Source organism: Trachypithecus francoisi, unplaced genomic scaffold (assembly GCF_009764315.1).
Source record: "Trachypithecus francoisi isolate TF-2019V2 unplaced genomic scaffold, Tfra_2.0 Lachesis_group15, whole genome shotgun sequence".
NCBI lineage: Eukaryota > Metazoa > Chordata > Mammalia > Primates > Cercopithecidae > Trachypithecus > Trachypithecus francoisi.
Genome location: NW_022681460.1, coordinates 112,406,690 through 112,431,103, shown reverse-complemented (window position 1 = coordinate 112,431,103; position 24,414 = coordinate 112,406,690). Strand labels below are relative to the sequence as shown.

Below are 24,414 nucleotides of genomic sequence, written 5' to 3'. Positions count from 1 at the left end.
CGAGAATCCACTCCCAGCCCAGGACCCGGCCCCGCACAACCCAGTCCAGCAGCTCTTTGAATCCTGGAAGTCCCAGCCCTTCCCGGGGCTCCTCCTCTCTCAACCCCGCTGCTTGGCGGCGCCCTGGTGCCCATGGGCTCCTCCCCTTCCCAGGACTCCAGGTGAGGTGAGTCCTCAGGTGTCTGAATGGCAGGGTCGAGGCCCGCCTGCAGAAACGACAGGAGGGCGGCCACCAGGAGGCCACCAAGGTCGCCACTCACCTGATTCATAGCTTTCGGGAAGTGGGTTAACGGGATTCCCGAGCCCCAGGTTGCGCCAGGTCTCTGAACTGAGTCACAGGGGCTCGGGTCCCTGCAGGTGGGTGCCGTTTCTGAGCCTCGGGCACCCCCTAGATCCCTAAGGCCCTAGCACCCCCAACACTCAGTACCCCAGACTTCAAGCACTCCAAACCCAGGCCCTCCCCAGCCCGGAACCCCTTTCAGTGCCCTGGGACCTTTCTCCGCCCCTGGACAGTCAATCTCGGGGACTACTGGGCCGAGCCCCCTCCCCTGCTTTTCCCGAGGCCACATCCTGGACCCACAACTGGAGCCTGGGGTCTCAACTAGAGCCCCCCCAGGGCCCTGTAGCGGCGAGTTTCTTCCGCGCAGCCCCGCCCCCTGCCCATGACCCACAGCCGGAGTGGCCGCGGGAGCCACCTTGGGACTGGTCTGACGGCATTCCGCCTCCCGGGATAAAACCTGGGGCGACCTGCAGGGAACCTACACACCCTGACCCCGCATCGCCCTGGATCTCTCCAGCCTGCTGCCCGCTCCCCCGCCCCACCAGCCATGGTGGTTTCTGGAGACCCCGCATCCCTGGGTGGGGGCTGTCTTGGCACCTTCACCTCCCTGCTGCTGCTGGCGTGGACAGGTACGTCCGGAGGCTGCTCCTCTCTCCTCCCTCCCACCTCCTCCCTCCCTCCCTCCCTCTCTCCCTCCCCGCCTTGCCTCTCTCATCTCCTTTCTGCTTCTGCTCTCTGTTTATCTCTGGCTCCTTAACTGCTCTCTGCCTCGGTTTCTTCTACCGCTGTGAGGATTAAACAGAAAACGCAGCAAGTACGCAGCGCGCCTCTGTCTCCGGCTACTGTCGGCGTCGTCATCGCCTCCTCCCTCTCGCCTCCGTGCTCTCCCATCTCCTAGTCCTCTGCGGCTTGCCTCTGGGGCAGCACCGTTTTGTTTTCTTCCTGCGGCAGGAGGTCAGGGAAGGGCACCAGTGGCAGCAGCGTCCAGGCCCGAGGGGCTCAGGCCTGTGCCTCCCTCGGAGGAGCTGGTCCTGGTCCTCGGTAGGCAGGCTGGACGGGAAGCTGCGGGAGGGCAGGCTCACAGCTGTGCAGCCAGGGCCTGGCCAGGCCCCAGGAAATGCCCCGCCGGGAGGGGCCCTGGGGGTGAGAGACTTGAGGGGCTCCCTGGGCACTGGCGGTCTAGGGGTTCCTCACCACCAGGTACTCAGGGGGACCCCTCCTCACTCGGCGCTGGGGGACCCTCCTCACTGGGTGCTGGGAACCCTCCTTACTGGGCACTGGGATCCCTTCTTACTGGGTGTTGGCGGCCCTTCCTCGCTGGGCACTGAGGGCCCCTCACCACTGGGTCCTGGGGCCCCTCACTGGCCTAACTGTTTCCTTCTCTTGCCCTCAGCCACCCTCAGTGCGGCCAGGATACCTGGTGAGTGGAGCTGGCAGCTCTGACGGGAGGGAGAGGGTAGGAGGCCCAAGCGCAGGCAGTATTTATGTGTCCCTCCCCTGGGCATGGGTCAGAAAGGGGCTGGAGTGAGAGGGGGAGAGACCCCAAGGGGAAGGGAGGCAGGAAGGAGACACCAACGCAAGGAGAAAGGCTTGAGTGGTGCCAGAGCCAGAGGAGAGAGAGAGCCAGGAAGGTGAACAGAGTGGAAAGCAGGGTAAGGAAAGGCGGTGGGAGAGACCAGGTGCAGCTGACAGGGAGGGAGTGGGAGGGCCAGGGTCCAGGGAGGACCAGCAGAGAGTGAGGATGGAGGGAGGGAAGGGACTAGGAGGTGGGTGGAGCTTGGGGTGTGGGTTGGGTTGGGGTACAGGTGGAGCTTAGGGTGTGGGTAGAGCTTGGGGTGTGGGTGGAGCTTGGAGTGCAGGTAGAACTTGGGATGTGGGTGGAGCTTGGAGGCATGAATGGAGCTTGGGCTGTGGGCAGAGCTTGGGGTGCAGGCCTAGGGATTGGGATTCTGAGGGTGGGTTGTAGGAAGTTGGAGATAACAAAACTTGACCGTCCCCTCCAGTTCCCCCAGCCTGTGGGAAGCCCCAGCAGCTGAACCGGGTTGTGGGCGGCGAGGACAGCACTGACAGCGAGTGGCCCTGGGTCATGAGCATCCAGAAGAATGGGACCCACCACTGCGCCGGCTCCCTGCTCACCAGCCACTGGGTGATCACTGCTGCCCACTGTTTCAAGGAGTATGTACAGCCAGCCTGGGACATTTGATTCTCAAGGCCCTGGGCTTTGTGTCCCAGGTCCTGGGCTCCCTTCACGGGCTCTGCTTCTGGACCTCTGTTCAATCTTGGTGCCCCTCGATTCTACCTAGAAGCCTCTCCTGCCTTCAGGCGTCTCCACACCCCTGCTGTTCCCCCAAGTACCTCCTCCCAGACCCTCCTGGCTGATCCTCATCTTCCTTTTCCTTCCAGCAACCTGAACAAGCCATCCCTGTTCTCTGTGCTGCTGGGAGCCTGGCAGCTGGGGAATCCTGGCTCTCGGTCCCAGAAGGTGGGTGTTGCCTGGGTGCAGCCTCACCCTATGTATTCCTGGAAGGAGGGTGCCCGTGCCGACATTGCCCTGGTGCGTCTGGAGTGCTCCATACAGTTCTCGGAGCGGGTCCTGCCCATCTGCCTGCCTGATGCCTCTATCCACCTCCCTCCAAACACCCACTGCTGGATCTCAGGCTGGGGGAGCATCCAAGATGGAGGTGTGGCTTCTTTCTCTCCAAGGTGGTTGGGGGTGGATGGGGACAGAGGATGGCAGACACTTAGGGACACAGACACCATGAGCAACAAAAGGTGGAGGCCAGAGGCACAGCATGACACAGATGGAAGAAAAGATGGGTTGCAATCCAGAAGAAACCTCGGTGGGCAATTTCAGGCCATTTCTCTTTTCTTTTCTTTTCTTTCTCCTTCTTCTTCTTCCTCCTCTTTCTCATCTTCCTCCTCCTCCCCCTCCTCCTCCTTCTTCCTCTTCCTCTCCCTCTCCTTCTCCTTCTTCTTTTTCTTCTTCTTCCTCTTTTTTTTTTTTTTTTTTTTTTTGAGATAGGGTCTTACTCTTGTCACCCAGGCTGGATGGAGTGCAGTGGTGTGATCATAACGCACTGCAGCCTTTGCCTCCCAGGCTCAAGCGACCCTCCCACCTCAGTCTCCCAGGTAGCTGGGACTACAGGTGTGTGCCACCACATCTGGCTAATTTTTGTATTTTTTGTAGCGACAGGGTTTTTCCATGTTAGACAGGCTGGTCTTGAACTCTTGGGCTCAAGCATTCCACCAGCCTCAGTCTCCTGAAGTGCTGGGATTACAGGTGTGAGCCACTGTGACCGGCCTCATTTCTACTTCAAAAGTATCTTTAGCTATGTTTTGAGGCAACAGCCAGACCCGTGAAGCTATTCAATTCATCGATATAGGAATGGCTGAAAGGAGGTGTGTGTGGGACTAAGCTGAATACAGGGTGAATATAAAAAGAGGTCTGATTCCAGAGTGGGAACAGGCACCCTCTGGTGGCAGCATGCCATAATTGCAGGCAAAATTCTCAGGAGAAAATACAGCCTCCTTAATTGTAAAATACAATTTTCAAACCACCTCTGGAGGTTTGGAAAACATCATCTCGAAACTCAAACTAGATCACATAAAGCAAGAGGCAGGGAAGCAGCAAGAGAAAGGGAGATGACAGATCGACAGGCAGGTGGATGATAGAGACTGGGTCAAGGAAAAGAAACATACAGGCAGAAATGAGGATACAATGAAGACCTGGAAGAGAGAGTTTGAGAGAGAGAGAGAGAGACTAAGTAAGAACAAAGTGTAAGACAGATGAAAATTTAACCAGATTCCAGAATAATTAAGAGAAATGACACTAGCTCAGGTGTATGGGGATCCCACTGACTCTGAGGTTTCTACCTCCCCATAATCTCTGTAGGGGCTTCTTCAAGAGCTAGAATCGCGGACTTTCAGTCCACAATCTGCAGACCACAGTCTGTAGACCAGCTGCAGTCAAGGTGTGGGGATCCCTCAGGTCCTGGTAATTTTCAGCATTGAGTAGACATTTATTGAACACTTCTTCTATAGCAGTCCCAGTGCTGGATGAAGTAATGCAGTGTCTGAGACAGGAAAGGCTCTAACCATCTGTGGATATCAGCAAATTTATTAAAGAGGCAGGCAGGGTCTTAGGTTTCACATTCATGTTCTGATTCAGCAGGGCCAGAGGTGGAGACCTGGAATTTCGATTTTCTGAAGGCATCTTGGGAGAGCCTGGTAGAGCTAATCTGTTAGCCTTTGAGCACTGCTGCTGAGAGGAATGGTGATCAGGGCGGATAGTCCTTTGAGGAGGCAACGAGGAGGGGAGACCCCAAGCCTGATTCTGTCCTCCTTCCTCTCAGTGCCCTTGCCCCACCCTCAGACCCTGCAGAAGCTGAAGGTTCCTATCATCGACTCGGAAGTCTGCAGCCGCCTGTACTGGCGGGGAGCAGGACAGGAAGCCATCACTGAGGACATGCTGTGTGCTGGCTACTTGGAGGGGGAGCGGGATGCTTGTTTGGTGAGCCCCCCCCCGAACCCCCAACCCCTGGCCAGGAGGGCCTCGAGAAGGAGCCAGCATCAGCCCTGTCCCCACTGAGCATCACCACCTCTCCCTGGCCTCCTCCCCAGAACTGGCTGTGCCTGACAGCCTCCGGTCCCCATAGAACCAGCCTCAGCCTGGCTCAGCCACTCACTTATTTGTTCAGACATTAAACTGGGCATCCAGCTGCACCACCTCGCCCTCCGGGAGCTTGCATTCCCTTCAGGGGGTTTCCCACGCCTCAGTACCTAGAGCCAGCTCTAGCTCTGGGACTGTCTGGAAGACAGTCAGATAGTGCAGCAGCAGCACCCGGGCCGGGATGTCTTAAGGCCTGGCCGTCTTAAGGCCTGGCTGCAGCTCCTACTCTGTCGCCAGGCACTTCTCACCTGGGTGGAGCTCAGGTCCTGTCTCCCCCAGGAAGGAGAAATGGGCTCCCGGGAAGGGGCTCATCTGCTCCCTGACAGGGCACGGGCCCTGGATTCTGCCACCCCCTGTGCCACGAGGGTTCCTAACCTCGCCTCCTCTCTGCAGGGCGACTCCGGGGGCCCCCTCATGTGCCAGGTGGACGGCGTCTGGCTGCTGGTCGGCATCATCAGCTGGGGCGAGGGCTGTGCCGAGCGCAACAGGCCCGGGGTCTACATCAGCCTCTCTGCGCACCGCTCCTGGGTGGAGAAGATCGTGCAAGGGGTGCAGCTCCGTGGGCGTGCTCAGGGGAATGGGGCCCTCAGGGCATAGAGCCCGGGCTCTGGGGCAGCCGCGCGCTCCTACGGCGCAGTGGGTCGCGGGGCTTGGATCTGAAAGATGGCCAAATCCAGATCTGGATTTGGATCTGCGACGGCCTCGGGCGGATTCCCCCGCTGTAAATAGGTCCAACTACCTCTGGGGGCCCGGAAGGCTGCTGCGGAAAGGAGGCCCCTCCCCGCCCCCCGCCCCCCGCCCCCCACGAAGGCCTCAAGCCCCGCCTCCAAGGCCTCGGGCCCCGCCCCATGACTTCCGGTCCCGCCCCGGGCCCCAGCGCTTTTGTGTTTATAAAAGTTAATGATTTTTATAGCTATTTGTAACCCTGCCCACATATCTTATTTATTCCTCCAATTTCAATAAATTATTTATTCTGCAATGTCTGTTTTTTCCCATGCCTGGGGACCCTGGAAAGCAAGGGTCCAGAGGGGGTTAAGGTAGGGGGTTGGATGTTGGCCTGGCCAGAGACTGTGCCATCCTGTCCACCTGGGGCTCATGCTGACCCCTGCTTCCACCTAGGGTTCAGCCTCCTGACCCCTGACCTTTGCAGCCCTGGGCCACCCTTCCTTTTATCCCTCTCCCAACCAGGGCAGGGCAGCCGATGGAGAGGGGGCAGAGTCTAGAGGCCTGGGAGACCCAGCTTTGCCGCTTCAGGAAGGGGAAGAGAGGGATTGGGAACCCCCAAACTGTCCGTTGGATTCCAAAACAGGCTGGTGAGGAAAAACCCAGCCCCATGGGAGTGGGGTGCTACCTCTCCACCCCGGCCAAGTCCCCCCTTCTGCTTTCCCCACCACAGGCCTCAGGGGCCTCAGGATGGCAGAGCTGAGGGTGGTGGTGGAGGGAGGCGCCCAGGTGAGCCCCATCAGAGCCCCGTCTCCATGGGCTGGCTGCTGGGTCGTCATCCCCAGGAGCCGATTCGTCGAGCAACTCACTGCGAAGCTCTAAACTCCCCACTTTGGAAGAAGCAGCGGACAGTGGCAGGGCAGGCCTCTGGCTCTGTGGGCATCAGGAGTTGAGTCATCCCACCTGTTCCCATGGGAGGTGGGAGTTTGGTCCCAAGCCAAGAGGAGGGGTCTCTCTGGCTTCCTGCCTGCTTAGGGATGCAGACTACTACTCTGTTTCCCCACAGCCACTCATCCGCAACCCGTTCTGGCCTCCTGGACCCAGGGTCCTCATCCCAGCTTGCCTGGGTTCAGGCCTTCCGCAGCATCCCTGTAACAAGTGGGTATGTGGTTAGAGGGCTGTGCTGCTGGCTTTGGTGAGTATGTGATCCTCTTAGTAGCCAATACAGAAGACATTCACCCAAAGCGAAGTCAAGAAAACAACAGGGTCCAATTGTGCTGAAGAATGAGACACTACAACTCCACCATGAAATGTCTCCGTCCAGAAGTGATCAAGGACATGGCCAAGTTTGGAGAAGGCAACACAGTTTTAGTTTTTTGTTCTGTTTTGTTTGGAGTCCTTTTTTGGAAGTGGAATTCTAGAATATTTGTGAATACTGTTTTGATTGCTTTATTTATTTATTTTCTTCGAGGCAGGGCATGCTTTGTTGCCCAGGCTGGAGTGCAGTGGTGTTACCCTGGCTTACTGCAGCTTACTCCCAGGCTCAAGTGATCCTCCCCCCTCAGCCTCCCAAGTAGCTGGACTGCAGGCCTGAGCCACCATGCCAGGCTAATTTTTAAATTTTTTATAGGGACAGGGTTTCTCCACGTTGCCCAGGCTGGTCTCCAACTCCTGGCCTCAAGCAAACCACCCGCCTTGGCCTCCCAAAGTGCTAGGGTTACAGATGTGAGTCACTGGCCCAGCCTGATTACCTTTATATGATTATCAGATCACAGTAAATGCTATGGAGTTGTTTTTATTAAAACAACCAACAAACCAACCAACCAGAACTGCTCTGCTGTTTGTCAGAGTGACCGGCCCAGGGAGTGCTGGGGTGACTCAGGTGTCCAGGTAGCAGAGCCAACCCCCACGGCCCCTCCCTTTGTGACCTGGTCCCCTCTTTTTTTTTTTTTTTTTTTTTTGAGGCGGAGTCTCGCTCTGTCGCCCGGACTGGAGTGCAGTGGCCAGATCTCAGCTCACTGCAAGCTCCGCCTCCTGGGTTTCCGCCATTCTCCTGCCTCAGCCTCCCAAGTAGCTGGGACTACAGGCGCCCGCCACCTCGCCCGGCTAGTTTTTGTATTTTTAGTAGAGACGGGGTTTCACCGTATTAGCCAGGATGGTCTCGATCTCCTGACCTCGTGATCCGCCCGTCTCGGCCTCCCAAAGTGCTGGGATTACAGGCTTGAGCCACCGCGCCCGGCCTTTTTTTTTTTTTTTTGAGGTGGAGTCTTGCTCTGTCGCCCGGACTGGAGTGCAGTGGCCAGATCTCAGCTCACTGCAAGCTCCGCCTCCCGGGTTTACGCCATTCTCCTGCCTCAGCCTCCCGAGTAGCTGGGACTACAGGCGCCCGCCATCTCGCCCGGCTAGTTTTTTGTATTTTTGGTAGAGACGGGGTTTCACCGTGTAGACCAGGATGGTCTCGATCTCCTGACCTCGTGATCCACCTGTCTCGGCCTCCCAAAGTGCTGGGATTACAGGCTTGAGCCATCGCGCCCGGCCGACCTGGTCCCCTCTTGATGTCACCCTATGCTCTGGGTACCCTTACCTCCTCTGTGGGCTTTAGCCCCTCCCCTCTCCAGTCCTCATTTGCTGGCCTCTCTCCTTCACTCAACCTCTGCCCTGCTCCTGGATTGCCCCCTTCTGTCTCTGAGTGACCCCTCCCTCGTTTCCCCACTTCCTTCCCCTGCTCCTGTCCTGGAGTCTCTCCCTTCAGTGTCTCCTTCGACCCCGCCAGCTCTGCCCCCCTTCTCTGTGCCCCCAGACCAGCCCTCTCCTGCCCCTTGTCTTCCTCTTTTTCCTCTCCTTTCCTCTCCCTGCTCCTGTCCTATTTCTCCTCATCAGCTCCCGCTCTCTGACCCTCAGTTTCGTGGGTGCATGTCCCTTTACCCCATCCCTCCACAGGCCCTGGTGCACGTGCATCTACTCTGCATCTACTCCCTCTAATAGGGTCCTGACAGAAGCCTCTGAGAATGTAGCCCCTAGAGTGGGGGCAGAGAAGCCGCCCCGTAAACGGCAGGGTTCACCAGGGAGGGTGGAGATTTCTCTGAGTTGGGAGGTCACCTCCAGGCAGCCTTGAGTTTAAGGGAGCCTCTCATGCCTTCCTTAGTGGCTCCATGGGATCCCGGGGCCCTGAGGGACAGGCTTGGGGTGGAGTGGGAAGTCAGCTCTGGCTCTGTAGTGCAACAGGACTTCCAACGATGTCCTCTCCAAACCAGGGTGGCGTTCCAGGAGGTGGGTACAGTCTCTCCAGCCCCTGTCAGGCTCAGGCAGCACGTGCAGCTCCCTCTCCTTGGGGACCCTTCCCTTGGGAGTCCTGCCAGCTCACAGTGTGTGCACCCTACTCAGAGTCAGGCCAGCCCATGTCCCCAAACTTTGCTGGACATGCTGAGTCTATGGCTCACAAAACAGCCCCCTTCTCCCCGGTTGGAGCCTGGCCCAGGAACAAGTCCCACATGTGAACCATGCTGGGTGGGAGGACCTTGCTACCTCTGCCCCACCAGCATCACCTGTCTCTAGGGGCTGCAGAGACCCGTAGGCCTGGCTGTCTCCTCAAGAGGGAATCCCACATGTTCCAGTTGTACTGGGCCCCCGTGGCCGGCTACACGCCCATCCTAGACTCCTGGGCAGATGTCTCTGGCTCCTTTTTTACCTCTCCGGTAGAACAGCCTTTTGCAGAGCTCTCTCTACCTCCCTAAGAGCACTGATGGGGACCATCTGACCTCTGTAACAAATGTCATTACAGCATGAACTGCCTTAGCTGCAGGCTGTGAAGTCTGGCTACTCCTTCCTCAAATCATGAGCTCTTGAGGGAACTTTCTCCTATGCATGGGACCTCCTAACTCTTCTCCACTTTGCATCTGAAGCAAGCATTTAAAAACACATGCTTGGGCCGGGCGCGGTGGCTCAAGCCTGTAATCCCAGCACTTTGGGAGGCCGAGACGGGCAGATCACGAGGTCAGGAAATCGAGACCATCCTGGCTAACACAGTGAAACCCCGTCTCTACTAAAAAATACAAAAAACTAGCCGGGCGAGGTGGCGGGCGCCTGTAGTCCCAGCTACTCGGGAGGCTGAGGCAGGAGAATGGCGTAAACCCGGGAGGCGGAGCTTGCAGTGAGCTGAGATCCGGCCACTGCACTCCAGCCTGGGCGACAGAGTGAGATTCCGTCTCAAAAAAAAAAAAAAAAAAAAGCACATGCTTAAATACGTGACTTCCCTCCGTGACAGGCTCCTTTGGTTGGCTAAGCCAACCCCTATTGCGACTCTTCTGTTTGCTTCTTCCATCTGGAAGAGCTAAAAATGTTCATTGTCTCCTGCATGGTCACATGTGCCTGTGGGACTAAGTGTTGGCCAATGAGATGGGTGGCTTCTTAGGAAGACTGTTTTTCCCTGATAAAAGGAACATACTCAGCTGGTGTCATCCTTTCTCTCCTTCCTCTTTCTTCTAGTACTGAATGCACATGCAACGCCTAGATTTCAGCAGCCATTTATGACCATAAGGCTACAACCTGACCTGCTAGTGACAGCGAACCACGATTCAACAGCTATGGGTGTGATGGCGAGGTCAAGATGCTGCCCTAGCTCTACACAGCCTGCCTCCTCCAGGCTTCTTGTTTTGTTTGTTCCAGGGGGGATGTTGCCCTGATGCCGCTGGGCTTCCCCTTGCAGGCCTCTGATTTTTCCAGAAAAGTCTGTCGGGGGTACACACCAGTTAACTGTCTCCTGGTGATGGAAGCAGCTGTTGAGGATTATTCCCTAGACCAATTAATCCATTAGATTGCAACATGGTGATATTCCTGGTCCAGTAGCAGGAATTCCTCCAAAAAGAGAAACTTTTCGTCATCTGTTTATTTTTGTTGCCCCTTTCATTCTATTTTTAAAAATGTTTATGTGTTGGCACCTATTTATCCTCAAAATAATGAACTGTTTCCTTAGCATACTCCAAAAATGATAAAGGAGGTCTTTTTTTATAATATTATGAACTCATGGATATATATATATATATATATATTTTTTTTTTTTTTTTTTTTTTTTTTTTGAGAAGGAGTCTCATTCTGCTGCCCAGGCTGGAGTGTAGGCTCACTGCAGCCTCTGTCTCTGGGTTAAAGCGATTCTCCTGCCTCAGCCTCCTGAGTACCTGGTATCACAGGTACCACCACCACGCCCAGCTAATCTTTGTATTTTTAGTAGAGATGGGGTTTCACCATGTTGGCTGGTCTCCAACTCCTGACCTCAGGTGATCTGCCCGCATCAGCCTCCCACAGTGCTGGGATCACAGGCGTGAGTCACCGTACCTGGCCTTATTTTACGTATTTAAATCAGTCCAAGTTATTGCCCACAGTGATGCTCCAACCGTACCATCGTCGGCCAGTGGGAACGTCTTCTGGTTGGCTCCAGAGGGGGACCACTCACTTTCCAGACCCTCCAGGGCCTGAGGCCAGGCTGAGATGATGCTAACAGGACTCGCATACTGACCAGAACCTCGCCTGATCGCACGGGAAGTCCACCGGAAACCCTCTTGGAGCCCACTGGAAACCCTCTTGGAGCCCACTGGAGACCCTCTTGGAGCCCACCGGAAGTTTAGCGAAACACCCTCAACTTCTGGAAAAGCGCAGGAAGTTTGACGGAAAACCGCCGGAAACGGACGGAAAGGAGTCCCTGCGAACGCGTAACCTCCTGTGGCGCCCCCTGTTGGCAGAGTCGTAGCGAGGCCGAAATGAGGTCCGCGACGTGGCTGAGTGAGCATCCCGGCTCCCTGTGGATGGGTGGGCGCGGGGCTGAGAGGCGACAACAGTGGGGAGCTTCCTCAGCGATTCTGGGCTTCTCGGGTCAGGCCGACTTCAGTCTGGGCTGGAGGCCATGCACAATACCAAGCGCATGGCGTGGTCCTCAGCTGCCTTGGGACTGGCTCCGCCTCTGCTCCTGATCCTGGGATGGGGGCCAAAGGTTTTGGGCAGTGGCAGCAGCAGGAGGAAGTAGTACCTGGAAAACGTGTCTCCTGATTCGACCCTTCCTGTCTGGAGGGCTGAACCCTGGCTGTGGTTTGTTCCCATAGCAACGAACAGGGCTCCCTGGGCACCAGCCCCTTAGATACGGTGTGCCCCGGGAGGGCGCTGCAGGAGCTCCAGGTCCTTCTGATGGGAAGGGAGGAGGGAGGTGGGCTGGGGCAGCCCGAGTGGCCCGCGTGGAGACACCAAACTTCCTGGTGGGGGACAGGGTGAAGAGGGTTGGTCCCCACCTCTGCCTTGAGCAGAGCTTCCAGTAGGCGAAGCAGTGGGGGTCTCCTGCCTGCCAGAAGGATGGGTGGGGCTTCCACATCTCAGCCCAGTAGGGTGGACTGACCCGTCCTCTGACCTCTGGCTCCTTGGAGGGACTGGCCTGAAGTGGGCCCTGGCATCCCCAGCCTCCTCTAAACCACCTCCCTGGAACATGCGGGACAGGAACCCAAGCGGCATCTGAGGAGGGCAGGTTCTGCCAGGCACAGAGGGCTCCAGCGTGATTGCCACTGGTTAATGACCTGCCCCCCCCCGCCCCCCCCCAACCTCTGGTGCTGTCCAAGGACTCTGACCCCAGTGCAGTGTCTGCAGGGAAGAGGAGCCATGGGGTTTCGGGCAGGCCCCATCCTGCTGCTGCTGCTGTGGCTGCTGCCAGGTGAGGGGTGCGCCTCTCTCTTCTCCTCCCTCCCACCCCCTGCCAGCCTGTGTGCTCCCCTTTGCTCTCTTGCTTTCCAGGGGCCCATGGGGATGTGCTGCCTTCAGGTACCGTAGACATCTCATCCCTGTACTCAGCCAGCCCCTACTCCTGGCCAGGGAGGACTGGCCCCAGGGGACATGCAGAGGCCCTTGGCCCTGGGAGCCTCATCCCTGGACATCAAGGGCTGAGGGATGTCAGAAGGTGTTAGGGTAAAGAGTGAGAACGGTAGGGAGGGGCTTTCTGAGAGGGAAGAAAGCTGAGGTCTCCCACCTGCCCGTCCCTCTGCAGAATGCGGCCACTCCAAGGAGGCCGGGAGGATTGTGGGAGGCCAAGACACCCAGGAAGGACGCTGGCCGTGGCAGGTTGGCTTGTGGTTGGCCTCAGTGGGGCACATATGTGGCGGCTCCCTCATCCACCCACGCTGGGTGCTCACGGCCGCCCACTGCTTCCTGAGGTGAGTGGAGCTGGGTGGGGGTGCTCCTCGCCCCTCCCCTCGGCGGCTGCCTGCAGCGGGCCATGTTTCCGTTCCCCTCTCAGGTCTGAGGATCCCAGGCTCTACCATGTTAAAGTCGGAGGGCTGATACCCTCCCTTTCAGAGCCGCACTCGGCCTTGGTGACTGTGAAGAGGCTCCTGGTCCACTCCTCATACCGTGGGGCCACCACCAGCGGGGACATCGCCCTGATGGAGCTGGAATTCCCCTTGCAGGCCTCCCAGTTCAGCCCCGTCTGCCTCCCGGGACCCCAGACCCCCCTCGCCGTTGGGTCCCTGTGCTGGGTAACAGGCTGGGGGTCCACCCAGGAGAGAGGTAAGGGGAATATACACTCACCAGCTCCCACTTCTAGCCAGGGAGGACCAGCCCAGGGACCACGCAGAGCCAGCCTGAGTGGTCTCCACAGACCTTGGTCTGCGTGTTTATCTTCTCTCCCCTCCCACCCCACCCTGAAGCTGGGAACACCTGGGGCCAGGAACCATACTGTCCAGACTGTGAGACTCCCCTTGACCAAGGTGACCACCATATTAGATTTTGGGGATCTTGAGCCAGTGTCCAGGATTGTGCCTGTGGTGCGATGAATAAGCCAAGGCTAAGAGGTCATGAGATTAGCCAGGGTCATGGGAGAGGATCTGGGCTTGAGCCCTGCTCCCTGACCCCACTGTCTCCTGGTTTAGGAGTTGGGAAGGGCAGGGTGGGTGGGCAGAGAAGAGGTAGGAGGTGCAGGCTGCCACCAGCACAGGTGAGAGGGAAGAGGCTCACCTGATGGGGACGAGGCTCGAGGTTGGCTCAGGCTGGCCCCCCCCATCACATCCAGCCCTGGCAAGTGTCCTTCAGGAGGTGGCTGTGCCCCTCCTGGACTCGAACGCGTGTGAGCTGATGTACCACCTCAGAGAGCCCAGCCTGGCTGGCCAGCGCCTCATCCAGGACGACATGCTCTGCGCTGGCTCTGTCCAGGGCAAGAAAGACTCCTGCCAGGTGACTGCAGCTCCTGGTCACCCCATCCAGAAGTGTGGGCTCTTTAGGCTCACCCTGTCCTGGGCTCTGTCCCCATGTTCCCCCCCTCAGGGTCTCCAGAGGGACCAGAGTCCTTGCCTAGCTCCTTGGCCTCAGCAGCAGATTCTTGAAAGCACTTGGGGCCCAGGTGTCTCCCTCAATGCAGACCTCATGGGGCCCTCCCTCTCTCTCCCCCAGGGTGACTCTGGGGGGCCGCTGGTCTGCCCCATCAATGATACGTGGGTCCAGGCTGGCATTGTGAGCTGGGGATTCGGCTGTGCCCAGCCTTTCCGGCCTGGTGTCTACACTCAGGTGCTAAGCTACACAGACTGGATTCAGAGAACCCTGGCTGAACCTCACTCAGACGTGTCCGGGCCCCGCCCAGCTGCCCCCGGGTTCCTCTCAGGCATCTCTGGGTCCCACCCGGGCACCTCCAGGTCCCACCCAGTGCTGCTGCTTGAGCTGTTGACCGTACGCTTGCTTGGGTCCCTGTGAACCCTGAGTCATGGAGTCCAGGATCCCCCGTCTGGTAGGATTGATGGAATCTAATAATAAAAACTGTAGGTTTTTTATGTGTATTTTATGTCTTTGCTTTTCTAGTAATTAATTTTTATTCTTTACAAAAACATCTGGCTGTGGTAGGTTGGGAGAGCATGGTGCCTTCCCCGGACAGTGTCTGCGGGACATCTTCATCATTAGGGTCACGGTGTCCAGGCTTGCTCAGGACGGTCTTGGGCGATGCCTATCCTGTGTTGTTAGATAGGATCCCTGTCCCTCTCAAAAGTGTCCCAAAAGTGGGAGGAAGAGTTATATAGTCACTGTGACTCAGCCAGTGCAAGAGCTGGAGTTCCTTGAAGCCCACGGATTTTCAGTCTCAGGCATTCTTGTGTAGTTGCCATGGCCACCAACTGTCCAATAACAGGCCTTGTTCTCCCAACTCCGGCCCACAGAGTGTCCATGCCCTCCCCCACTACCCTGCCCTCTGCTGACTGCAGCCAGTGGGGGCCCTGGGGGCTGTCCCAGGCGTGAACAGGGTCCCTGGGCACTGTCCCAGGCATGAACAGGGGCTTTGAGGCCATCGCCAGTGTGGTGGGCAGCGCCCTCTGCCTGTGTCTTAGAAACATGGGCAAAGCAGTGCCTGGCAGAGCCAGTTCCACACTTGCAGAGAGGGGTCCATTTGGAAGTTCGCAGCCTGTGTCAGTTTAACAAACTCTACGGTCTCTGTGAGACAAGGTGGCTGGGCTTTCACTCCTGTTTGGCACCAGGTCTGGGGGAAGGACCATCTGCTTGGGTAGGGCACAGTCGGGCCAGCCTTTGTCCCATCTCCACTCCCCTGCCCTGGAGGTGGCTGTCAGGAGCACCCCATGGAGGAGAGGGGCTTTTAGGTCGCAGGTGAGTGGACAGTGGAGCTGTCACCCCAACGCCTCAGCCCTCCCAGGGAGCACCCTCAGCTGGGTGACCTCTTAGAAAATGTAGGTTGTTCTACTGCACTAGAAGACTGGATACTCTAGAATCATCTCTCCTTTTGCTGCGGGCCTGCCTTCGTAAGGTCCTGTCCTCACCCAACGGCCTCGCCTCCTTCCAACCCCTCTGCCTTCATCCCAGGACGGACGGCGTCCTGGAGGGACTCATTGGATGCGCCAGGAGCTCAGCGTCCTGGGTGGAAGTTTCTGGCCTCAGCTTCTCTGCTTTGTCTCACAACTTTCTCTTGCTCATCACTTTCATGCGTCAATTTGCTAATGGATTCTCTGGCTCTTCACTGATAAATAACTCCTTCCAGAAATCTAGTGAGGAGGGAAAGTGACAGATTAAAACAAAATCCTCACTTATGGATTTCTGCTTAAATGTTAGAGTTGGCAGTCCCTCCTCAGGCCTGAAGCACCAAGGATGTCTCAGAAGCTCTAAGCCTCCCTCCTTACATATCAGCCCCTTCAGTCTCTCCCTCCTTTTTTCTTTTGTGACAGGGTCTTGCTCTACTGCCCAGGCTGGAGTGCAGTGGCTCGATCTCAGCTTATTGCAGCCTCAACCTCCTGGGCTTAAGTGATCCTCCCACCTCAGCCTGCCTGGGCGTACACGTGCACACCACCGGCTAATTTTTGTATTTTTAGTAGAGACGGGGTTTCAGCATTTTGCCCAGGCTGATCTTGAACTCCTGACCTCAAGTGATCCGCCCGCCCCAGCCTCCCAAAGAGCTGGGATGACAGGCATGAGCCACCATGCCCAGCCTACCCCTCCAGTCTCTTCCCCAGATGACCATGACCAGGGCTGCTATGCCATCAGCCCTGTGCCAGGATCCACTCCCATCCTGGAGGCCCCTGTCCAGGCTGTGTGTCTGTCTGTGTGTAGGTGTGTATTTATGTGTGTGCCTGTGTGTGGATGGGTGTGTGTTTTTATGCTCATGTGTATGTGTGTGTGTGTGCGTGTGTGTGTATACTTGTGTGTGTCTGCGTGTCTGTGTATGTGTCTCTGTGGGGTAGGTGTGTGTGTATGTGTATGTGTCTGTGTGTGGGTATTTGTCTGTGTACGCGTATTTGCGTGTGTGTGTGTTTATGTGTGTTTCTGTATGGGTGGGTGTGTGTCTGTGTGGGTGTGTGTGGTGGGTGTGTATTTGTGTCTGTATGTATGTATGGATGCGTATATGTGTGTGTGCGTGCCTCTGTGTGGGTGGGTGTGTATTTGTGTGGAGGGGTGAGGGTGTATTTGCCTGTATGTGAATGGATATTTGTGTGTGTGAGTGTGTCTCTGTGTGGATGGGTATTTGTGTGTGTGTGTGTTGGTGGGTGTGTTTTTGTGTGTCTCTGTGTGGGTGGGTATTTTTGTGTGTGGGAGGCTATTTGTGTGCTTGTCTGTGTGTATGTGTATTTGTGTGTGTCTCTGTATGAGTGGGTGTTTATTTGTGTGTGTGTCTGGGTGTGTATTTGTGTGTGTGTGTGTCTGGGTATTTTTGTGTGTGTGTTTGAATGGGTGTTTACTTGTGTGTGTGTGTCTCTGTGTGGTCCTCAGAATCCCCCACATTTCCTGGCAGTGGACAGCACGAATGCTCCTCCACCCCCACCGGCAGGGGAAGCCTGCTGAGCCTCTTTTCTCTCTGAGGCGTCTGACTCCTGCCAACAGTGAGTTAGAAGGAAGGGGCCTCAGCCAACAGCAAAAGCCACAGGAGGATTTTTCCCACATGACTTGGGCTGTGGTGCACACACAGCCCTCTTTGTCTTCTCTTTCTCTGGCCCCTCACACAGGTGCTGTTTGTGGAGGACTTGGGAGGCTGGTGCTTCTGCTTGTGAAGCCCCTCCTGTACGGGGCTTGTTGGAAAGACACAGAGGGTTCTCCTGGTGCCTGGGCCGGGCGGTGGGTGCAGGTCCGAGAGGGTGGTAGGGGCAGACGTGAGTCCAGGTGGCATCCAAGGTGCTCCACTTCGTCCAGCAGCTCCTCTTTTTTTTTTTTTTTTTTTGAGACGGAGTCTGGCTCTGTTGCCCAGGCTGGAGTGCAGTGGCACGATGTTGGTTCACTGTAAGCTCTGCCTCCTAGGTTCACACCATTCTCCTACCTCAGCCTCCCGAGTAGCTGGGATTACAGGCACCCGCCGCCGCGCTGGGCTAATTTTTTGTGTTTTTAGTAGAGACAGGGTTTCACTGTGGTCTCGATCTCCTGACCTCATGATCCGCCTGCCCCAGTCTCCTAAAGTGCTGGGATTACAGGCGTGAGCCACCGTGCCCGGCCCTTCCAGCAGCTCCTCTTAAGTCCCAGCTGCCTGGCCCACTCTGACTGCACGGCAGCCAGCGCCAAATGTCTCTCAGTAGGACCCCCCAGCTTGCTGGTTGGCGTGTCTGTGGGTCCAGTGGACTGCAGGAGGCCTGGGGACTAGTGACGCTGTTTGGAGACAGGTCAGGGCGGGAGCTGCACAGTTCAGTGTTGTGTAGGAGGAAACAATTCAGACGCCCCTGCAGGGCTGAGCTGTTCTGGGGATGAGGAAGTGGCCACAATGGACTCAGGTGTTCCAGAAGGCTGACAGGCTGACTTCTGTCCCAAGGCCAGAGCCGTCCGGGATTGGGGAATGTTTGGCCAAGGGTGAGAAGCTGGAGCAGAGGCAGGGACCTAGCATAGGACGAGCAGTTCCTTCCTCACCCTGGAGCCCAGGGTGCAGGTCTGGCACGCCCCTTGTCTCTGAACTTGTAGTGAAAAGGAGTTTTCAGGATCACAGCAGGCTCAGCCAGTGGCACTGTGGGCGTGTGGACCTCAGAGTTCCAGGACAAGAAAATCACATGTTGTGTGGCGGCTGAAGTGTTTGGGCACTTGGGGACCCTCAGGAAAGAACCTCCCCACACAATGGTGGGACTGGGCCAACACCTGAGCAGGAAGTGGTAGGAGGACTGTGGGATTGGGGTTTAAATTCCATGGCTCACTCACTCAGCCTGGGCTTCCTTGTCTGTAAAAATGTGAGATGAACACCCATCCCGAGGGTGTTCGTGATGATTAAATGAAGCAATACTTGTGTAAGCACTTACCATTGCGCCTGGTCCAAAATTGGATCATGATGAACGCTAGTGTCTTTTCTTTCCTTTTCTTTTCTTTTTTTTTTTTCTTTTCCTTTCTTTCTTTTTCTTTTTTCTTTTTCTGAGACAAGGTTTTACTTCTGTTTCTTAGGCTGGAGTGCAATGGCGTGATCTCAGCTCACTGCAATCTGTACCTCCTGGGCTCAAGCAATTCTCCTGTTTTAACCTCCCAAGTAGCTGGGACTACCGCACCCGGTTGTGTATTTTTGTAGAGGCAGGGTCTTGCCATGTTGCTTAGGCTGGTTTTGAACTCCTGGGCTCAAGTGATCCATTTGTGTAGATCTCTCAAAGTGCTGGGATTACAGGTGTAAGCCACTGTGCCTGGTCCTGCTAGTGTGTTTTCTATCCATCTATCCACTCACCCACCCACCCACTTATGCATCCATCCATCCATCTACTTACCCACTCAACCACCCACCCATCTACTGACTTATAAATTCATCCATCCATCCATTCATCTACCCACTCACCCACCCACCTACCCACCCAGCCATCCACCCACCCATCCATCCATCCACCTATCCATCCATCCATCCATCCACCTATCCATCCATCCATCCACTCACCCACCCACCCACCCACCCATCTGCTGATATCCATCCATTTACTGACTCACCCATCCATCCATCCATCCATCCATCCATCCACCCACCCACCCATCAACCCATCCATCCATCCATCCAGCCAGCCAGCCATCCATCCATCCATCAATCCATTCCCTCATCCTAGAAAAAAAGATTCAAATCACAGGAGACTTACTAGCACTCTAATAATAACTGGCACACAGACTCAAAACACTTCAGCAGAAACTGGTTTCCACAAGCAGCGCTTGGAACCCAGTTCTTCTCCTTTCCTTTCCTTTCCTTTCCTTTCCTTCTTTCTTTGAGACAGAGTCTTGCTCTGTCACTCAGGCTGGAGTGCAGTAGTGCAATCTCAGCTCACTGCAACCTCCACCTCCCGGGTCAACTGATTCTTCTGTCTCAGCTTCCTGGGTAGCTGGGACTACAGGTGCACGCCATCATACCCAGCTAATTTTTGTATTTTTAGTAGAGACAGGGTTTCACAATGTTGGCCGGGCTGATCTTGAACTCCTGACCTCAGATGATCCGCCCACCTTGGCCTCCCAAAGTCCTGGGATTACAGGCGTGAGCCACCAGCGCCCAGTCAGGACCCAGTTCCTTTCATCACGAAATTTCTCGTTACTATGTAAACCTCATTACATTCTACCCATCTCCCAGCCCTGTCAATCCTCAGCTTCAAACACAGTCCTCTGGAAGCACTGAGATCTGGTTTGTTTTGTCTCATTTTGTGTCTTTCAAGTTGCTCTGCACTTCTCTTTTTGGACTCCTTGGTTTGTCTTCAGAGAGACTCTTTCTTCCCTAAGGCAAACTTCAACCGCTGAATGTCCCATTTGCCAATCTTTAGTATATCCAAAATTCATTTTAAAATACTGGGAACAGATATGTCAAAAGGCCAGCAGTGTATCTCCGGGTAGTGAGAATTCTTTTTTTTTTTTTTTTGAAACGCCTCAGCCTCCCAAGTAGCTGGGATTACAGGCACACAGCATCACGCCCAGCTAATTTTTCTATTTTTGTAGAGACAGGGTTTTGCCATGTTGTCCAGGCTGGTCTTGAACTCCTGACCTCAAGTGATCCACCCGCCTCGGCCTCGCAAAGTGCTGGGATTACAGGCGTGAGCCACCGCACCTGGCAGGGAATTCCTTTTATTTTTTTTGAGGCGGAGTCTCGCTCTGTCGCCCAGGCTGGAGTGCAGTGGCCGGATCTCAGCTCACTGCAAGCTCCGCCTCCCGGGTTTACGCCATTCTCCTGCCTCAGCCTCCCGAGTAGCTGGGACTACAGGCGCCCGCCACCTCGCCCGGCTAGTTTTTGTATTTTTAGTAGAGACGGGGTTTCACCGTGTTAGCCAGGAGGGTCTCGATCTCCTGACCTCATGATCCGCCCGTCTCGGCCTCCCAAAGTGCTGGGATTACAGGCTTGAGCCACCGCGCCCGGCCGGGAATTCCTTTTAAATTTAGCTGTCTTTCCTAAAATGTCTGCAGTATACATGCATTGCTTTTGTAATTGGAAGCATAATGCTTAAAATGACATTTCTGTTAAAAAAAAATTAGCCAGGCATGGTGGCATACACAGGTAGGCCTAGTTGCTTGGGAGGCTGAGATGGAAATATAGCTTGATTTCAGGAGTTTGAGACCAGCCTGGGCAACACAGTGAGATTCCAGCTCCACATAACATTAAAAAAAATTAGCCAGGGGTGGTGGTGCTTGCCTGTGGTCCCAGCTACTCGGGAGCTGAGGTGGGCGGGGTGGTGCAGTGAGCTGTGATTCTACCACCACACTCCAGTCTGGGTGACAGAAAAAGATCCTGTCTCAAAAATGAGGAAAGAAAGGAAAGGAAGGAAGGAAGGAAGGAAGGAAGGAAGGAAGAATGAAAGGGAGGGGGAGGGAAGGAAGGAGAGAAAGAGAGAGAGAGAAAGAAAGGAAAGAAAGAAAAGTAAAGAAAAGAAAAGAGAAAGAGGAAGGAAAAAGGAAGGAAGGGAAGGAAGAAAAGAAATAAAAAATATCACAGCATCCCCTCCCTGGCTGGATAACCCTAGAGAGGTTGGAGACCAGGATCAGAGAGGGAAGCAACTCAAATAAAATAACCCATGCCATAGCCGGGCGCGGTGGCTCACACCTGTAATCCCAGCACTTTGGGAGGCCGAGACGGGCGGATCACAAGGTCAGGAGATCGAGACCATCCTGGCTAACACGGTGAAATCCCGTCTCTACTAAAAATACAAAAAATTAGCCGGGCGTGGTGGCAGGCATCTGTAGTCCCAGCTACTCGGGAGGCTGAGGCAGGAGAATGGCGGGAACCCAGGAGACGGAGCTTGCAGTGAGCCGAGATCGCGCCACTGCACTCCATCCTGGGCGACAGAGCGAGACTCCGTCTCAAAAAAAAAAAAGAAAACAAAAGAAAAACCCATGCCGGAAAGGATGGCAGGCGCAGACCCCGGCTCAAAGGTTTGGTGGTTTAGGGAGCTGGAACTGCTCCGGCACCCCCACCAGATGCACAGGGTGTGTGAGGGAGAGCAGCAGCCTCCCAGGAGGGGAGGGCAGGCCAGAGCAAGCTGCCCACGCTCCTCACAGCCACAGTGTTCCTTCCAGGCCCACGCTGCCCAGGGTGCTGTATCTGCCAGCTTGCCAGGCCTCACGCCGTAGGCCAGAGCTCTCAACCTTGACCTACTGAGGTTTGGGACCCGATAATTCTTTCTTAGAGAGGAAAGTGGGGGGCTGTCCTGTGTCTTGCAGGACATGTGGCAGCATCCCTGGTGTCCGCCCACCAGAGGCCAGGAATCCTTCCCCCACCCCCACGTCACAACCAAAACGGTCTCCAGGCAGGGCCCAAAGCTCCCCAGTGTGGCCTGCAGTGCCTAGGGAAGTCCCCAGCCCCCCGGGCCCTGCCGGCACTCAGCCCTGGCTTATGGCAAAGTAGGCCTGTGTGTGGCAGATGCAGAGCCCAGAGAGCCCTCCTGCAGGCTCCCTCCCCTGCTCCCCTTTCTCTCAACACAGACCTGCTCCTCCAGAGATGCAGGGTCCTCCTTCTACACTGGGGCAAAGAGCAGGGGAGAGTCAGGGGACCTGTGTCCTCATGGGGATCACAGCCTCATGAAGGGGTGAGTGGGACTTAGGATTCCTGAGCTCGTTCCTCGCCATTTCTCCACAGAGGATTTCAAACCATGGGAGCCCCTGGAACTGCCCCATTCTCCCTCCTGGCCTTTACCCGACACTCCCCTCATCTTGGTTCTTCTGGCCTGACCTGGACACCCCCACATGGGGCTTGAAACAGCACAGGCTTGGGTAGAGGGGGTGGAAGTCCTTATCAAGGCTGGGTAAGAAGTGCGCCAGGTTCAGAGAGAAACCTCTGGAGGAAGGCTCCTCTCCAGGGTGGTCCTGGCTTCCTCGGGTACCCTCGGTAGCAAGTGACAGAAACCCTTTCACATGAGCAGGTACTGAAAAGACCTGCCCTGCCTTCCCTTGACTGAAATGGTGCAATTCCGTCTCCCCCACTGGTCCTCTGCTCTGTCCAAGAAGGGCCAGGCTTTTCCGACAGACCCAATCCTGACTGCCCCCACCAGTTTCTGCCTTTTGGGACCTATCCTTCTCCCAAAGTGCCCAAAGTATCTTGAGTTAGGGTCACCCAATTTAGTAAATGAAAACATAGCAAACCTCGGCAACATAGCAACACCTTGTTTCTACAATCAACAGCAACAACAACAAAACCCAGGCATGGTGGCATCTGTTTGTGTTTGTGGTCCCAGGTACTCAGGAGGCTGAGGTGAGAGGATCACCTGAGCCCAGAAGGTCAAGGTTGCAGTGAGACATGATTGCACCATTGCATTCCAGCTTGGGAGAGAAAGAAAGAAGAAAGAAAGAAAGAGAGAGAGAGAGAAAGAGAGAAAGAGAGAAAGAAAGAGAGAAAGAGAGAAGGGGGGGAGGGAGGGAGGGAGGGAGGGGAAGGGAAGGGAAGGGAAGGGAAGGAAGGAAGGAAAAAAGAAAAGAAAGGAAAAGAAAAATAAACAGAAGCGAAAGAAACTTACTAAAACACAAATTTTAAAAGAATGAAATAGAACTCTGAGAAGTAAAAAGTAACTGATGGAGCTGTTGGGCTGGACAGAGGGGAGGTCCCCAGCTGGCCCCAGGGACTTCTCCTTCCTCTTGCAGAAAGGAAAGGGGTTGCTCTGCAAAGCAGCTGCAGGTTCGCTTATCAAAATGTTTTCTTTTCTTTTTTTTTTTTTTGAGGTGGAGTCTCGCTCTGTCGCCCAGGCTGGAGAGCAGTGGCATGATCTTGGCTCACTGCGACCTCCTCCTCCCAGGTTCAAGCGATTCTCCTGCCTCAGCCTCCCGAGTAGCTGGGACCACAGGCATGTACCCCTGTAGCAGGACGAGCCGCAGACAAAACTCCTCAGACACCGGATTAAAGAAGGAAGTGGTTTATTTGGCCGGGAATGTCGGCAGATTCGCATCTTAAGAGCTGAGCTCCCTGAAAAAGGAATTCTTGGCCTTCTTAAAGGCTTACAACTTTAAGGGGTCCACGTGAAAGGGTCGTGATAAATCGAGCAAGCATGGGAAACGTGACTGGGGGCTACACGCATCAGCTAACAGAACAAAAAGTTTTACAATGCTTTTTTCATACAGTGTTTGGAATGTACAGATAACACAAGTAGTTTAGGTCAGGGGTTGATGCTATTATTATTACTTTTTTAAACTCCTAGGGCCGAATGGTGGTGCCAAGGTTGTCTGGCTATTTATCTTTTGTTTTTTTCCAACTTTTTGCTTTTTTTCTGCTCTTGTGAACTAGGCAAGGTGTGGGGAGGAGGGCAGCGGGAGTAGTAGTGGTCTCCTTCCTTACCACCATATCCAGCTAATTTTTGTATTTTTAGTAGAGACTGGGTTTCACCATGTTGGCCAGGCTGCTGTGGAACTGCTGACCTCATGATCCGTCCCCCTTGGTCTCCCAAAGTGCTGGGATTACAGGTGTGAGCCACCGTGCCTGGCCCAAAATGTTTTCTTAAATGTGTTCTGTGCCTGGGCTTTGATTATCAACATGTTGAATATCAAGTCTGCTCACCATAATTTTGAAGTGGTGATGGCTGTAAATTTCCAGGTGTCTGTGACAACAGTATTTGATGTGGTCATTTCATGGGTATTGCATGTGAGGTCACATTAATACCTGAAGGAAACATGAAATTTTCAGTCAAGGGCAATAAAAAAAAAAAAAAAAAAGAGGTAATTTTCCCCCCATCTCAGTTCACAGATTCTCTGAATTTTGATTTCTGATTTCCAGGTTAAGAAGTGGCTCTCAATCAGCATTTAAAAATAAATAAAAATGGCCGGGCGCGGTGGCTCAAGCCTGTAATCCTAGCACTTTGGGAGGCCGAGACGGGCGGATCACGAGGTCAGGAGATCGAGACCATCCTGGCTAACCCGGTGAAACCCTGTCTCTACTAAAAAATACAAAAAACTAGCCGGGCGC

General features: G+C 55.1%; 2 protein-coding genes across 4 annotated transcripts; both read left to right on the top strand.

Annotated features, from left to right (window-relative positions):
* Positions 1 to 647: 647 nt before the first annotated feature.
* On the top strand, positions 648 to 5,928 carry PRSS22 (serine protease 22). Its single transcript, XM_033236084.1, has 6 exons — positions 648 to 909; positions 1,674 to 1,700; positions 2,284 to 2,455; positions 2,684 to 2,961; positions 4,633 to 4,790; positions 5,343 to 5,928. Exons 1-6 carry the CDS (start codon positions 828 to 830, stop codon positions 5,544 to 5,546), a joined length of 921 nt encoding a protein of 306 aa, XP_033091975.1. The 5' UTR covers positions 648 to 827; the 3' UTR covers positions 5,547 to 5,928.
* A 4,946-nt stretch (positions 5,929 to 10,874) lies between these two features.
* Positions 10,875 to 14,399, top strand: LOC117097781 (serine protease 30-like). Of its 3 annotated transcripts, none has more exons than XM_033236082.1 (7): positions 10,875 to 11,387; positions 12,209 to 12,300; positions 12,381 to 12,407; positions 12,631 to 12,796; positions 12,880 to 13,148; positions 13,651 to 13,811; positions 14,028 to 14,399. In XM_033236082.1, exons 2-7 carry the CDS (start codon positions 12,249 to 12,251, stop codon positions 14,322 to 14,324), a joined length of 972 nt encoding a protein of 323 aa, XP_033091973.1. In that variant the 5' UTR covers positions 10,875 to 11,387; positions 12,209 to 12,248; the 3' UTR covers positions 14,325 to 14,399. The 3 variants fall into 3 exon arrangements, with proteins under 3 accessions (XP_033091973.1, XP_033091974.1, XP_033091972.1); XM_033236083.1 differs by lacking the exon at positions 10,875 to 11,387 and adding an exon at positions 11,410 to 11,777; XM_033236081.1 differs by lacking the exon at positions 10,875 to 11,387 and adding an exon at positions 11,410 to 11,777 and having other exon boundaries at positions 12,090 to 12,300.
* Positions 14,400 to 24,414: the final 10,015 nt, after the last annotated feature.

Excerpts from the sequence above, each read along its gene's own strand:
- PRSS22 (XM_033236084.1), top strand. The coding sequence starts at position 828 with ATGGTGGTTTCTGGAGACCCCGCATCCCTGGGTGGGGGCTGTCTTGGC. Across the intron at positions 2,456-2,683 it reads GCTGCCCACTGTTTCAAGGA|CAACCTGAACAAGCCATCCC; the intron begins GTATGTACAGCC and ends TTTTCCTTCCAG. Across the intron at positions 2,962-4,632 it reads GGGGAGCATCCAAGATGGAG|TGCCCTTGCCCCACCCTCAG; the intron begins GTGTGGCTTCTT and ends CCTTCCTCTCAG.
- LOC117097781 (XM_033236081.1), top strand. The coding sequence starts at position 12,162 with ATGACCTGCCCCCCCCCGCCCCCCCCCAACCTCTGGTGCTGTCCAAGG. Across the intron at positions 12,408-12,630 it reads TGGGGATGTGCTGCCTTCAG|AATGCGGCCACTCCAAGGAG; the intron begins GTACCGTAGACA and ends GTCCCTCTGCAG. Across the intron at positions 13,149-13,650 it reads GGGGTCCACCCAGGAGAGAG|CCCTGGCAAGTGTCCTTCAG; the intron begins GTAAGGGGAATA and ends CATCACATCCAG.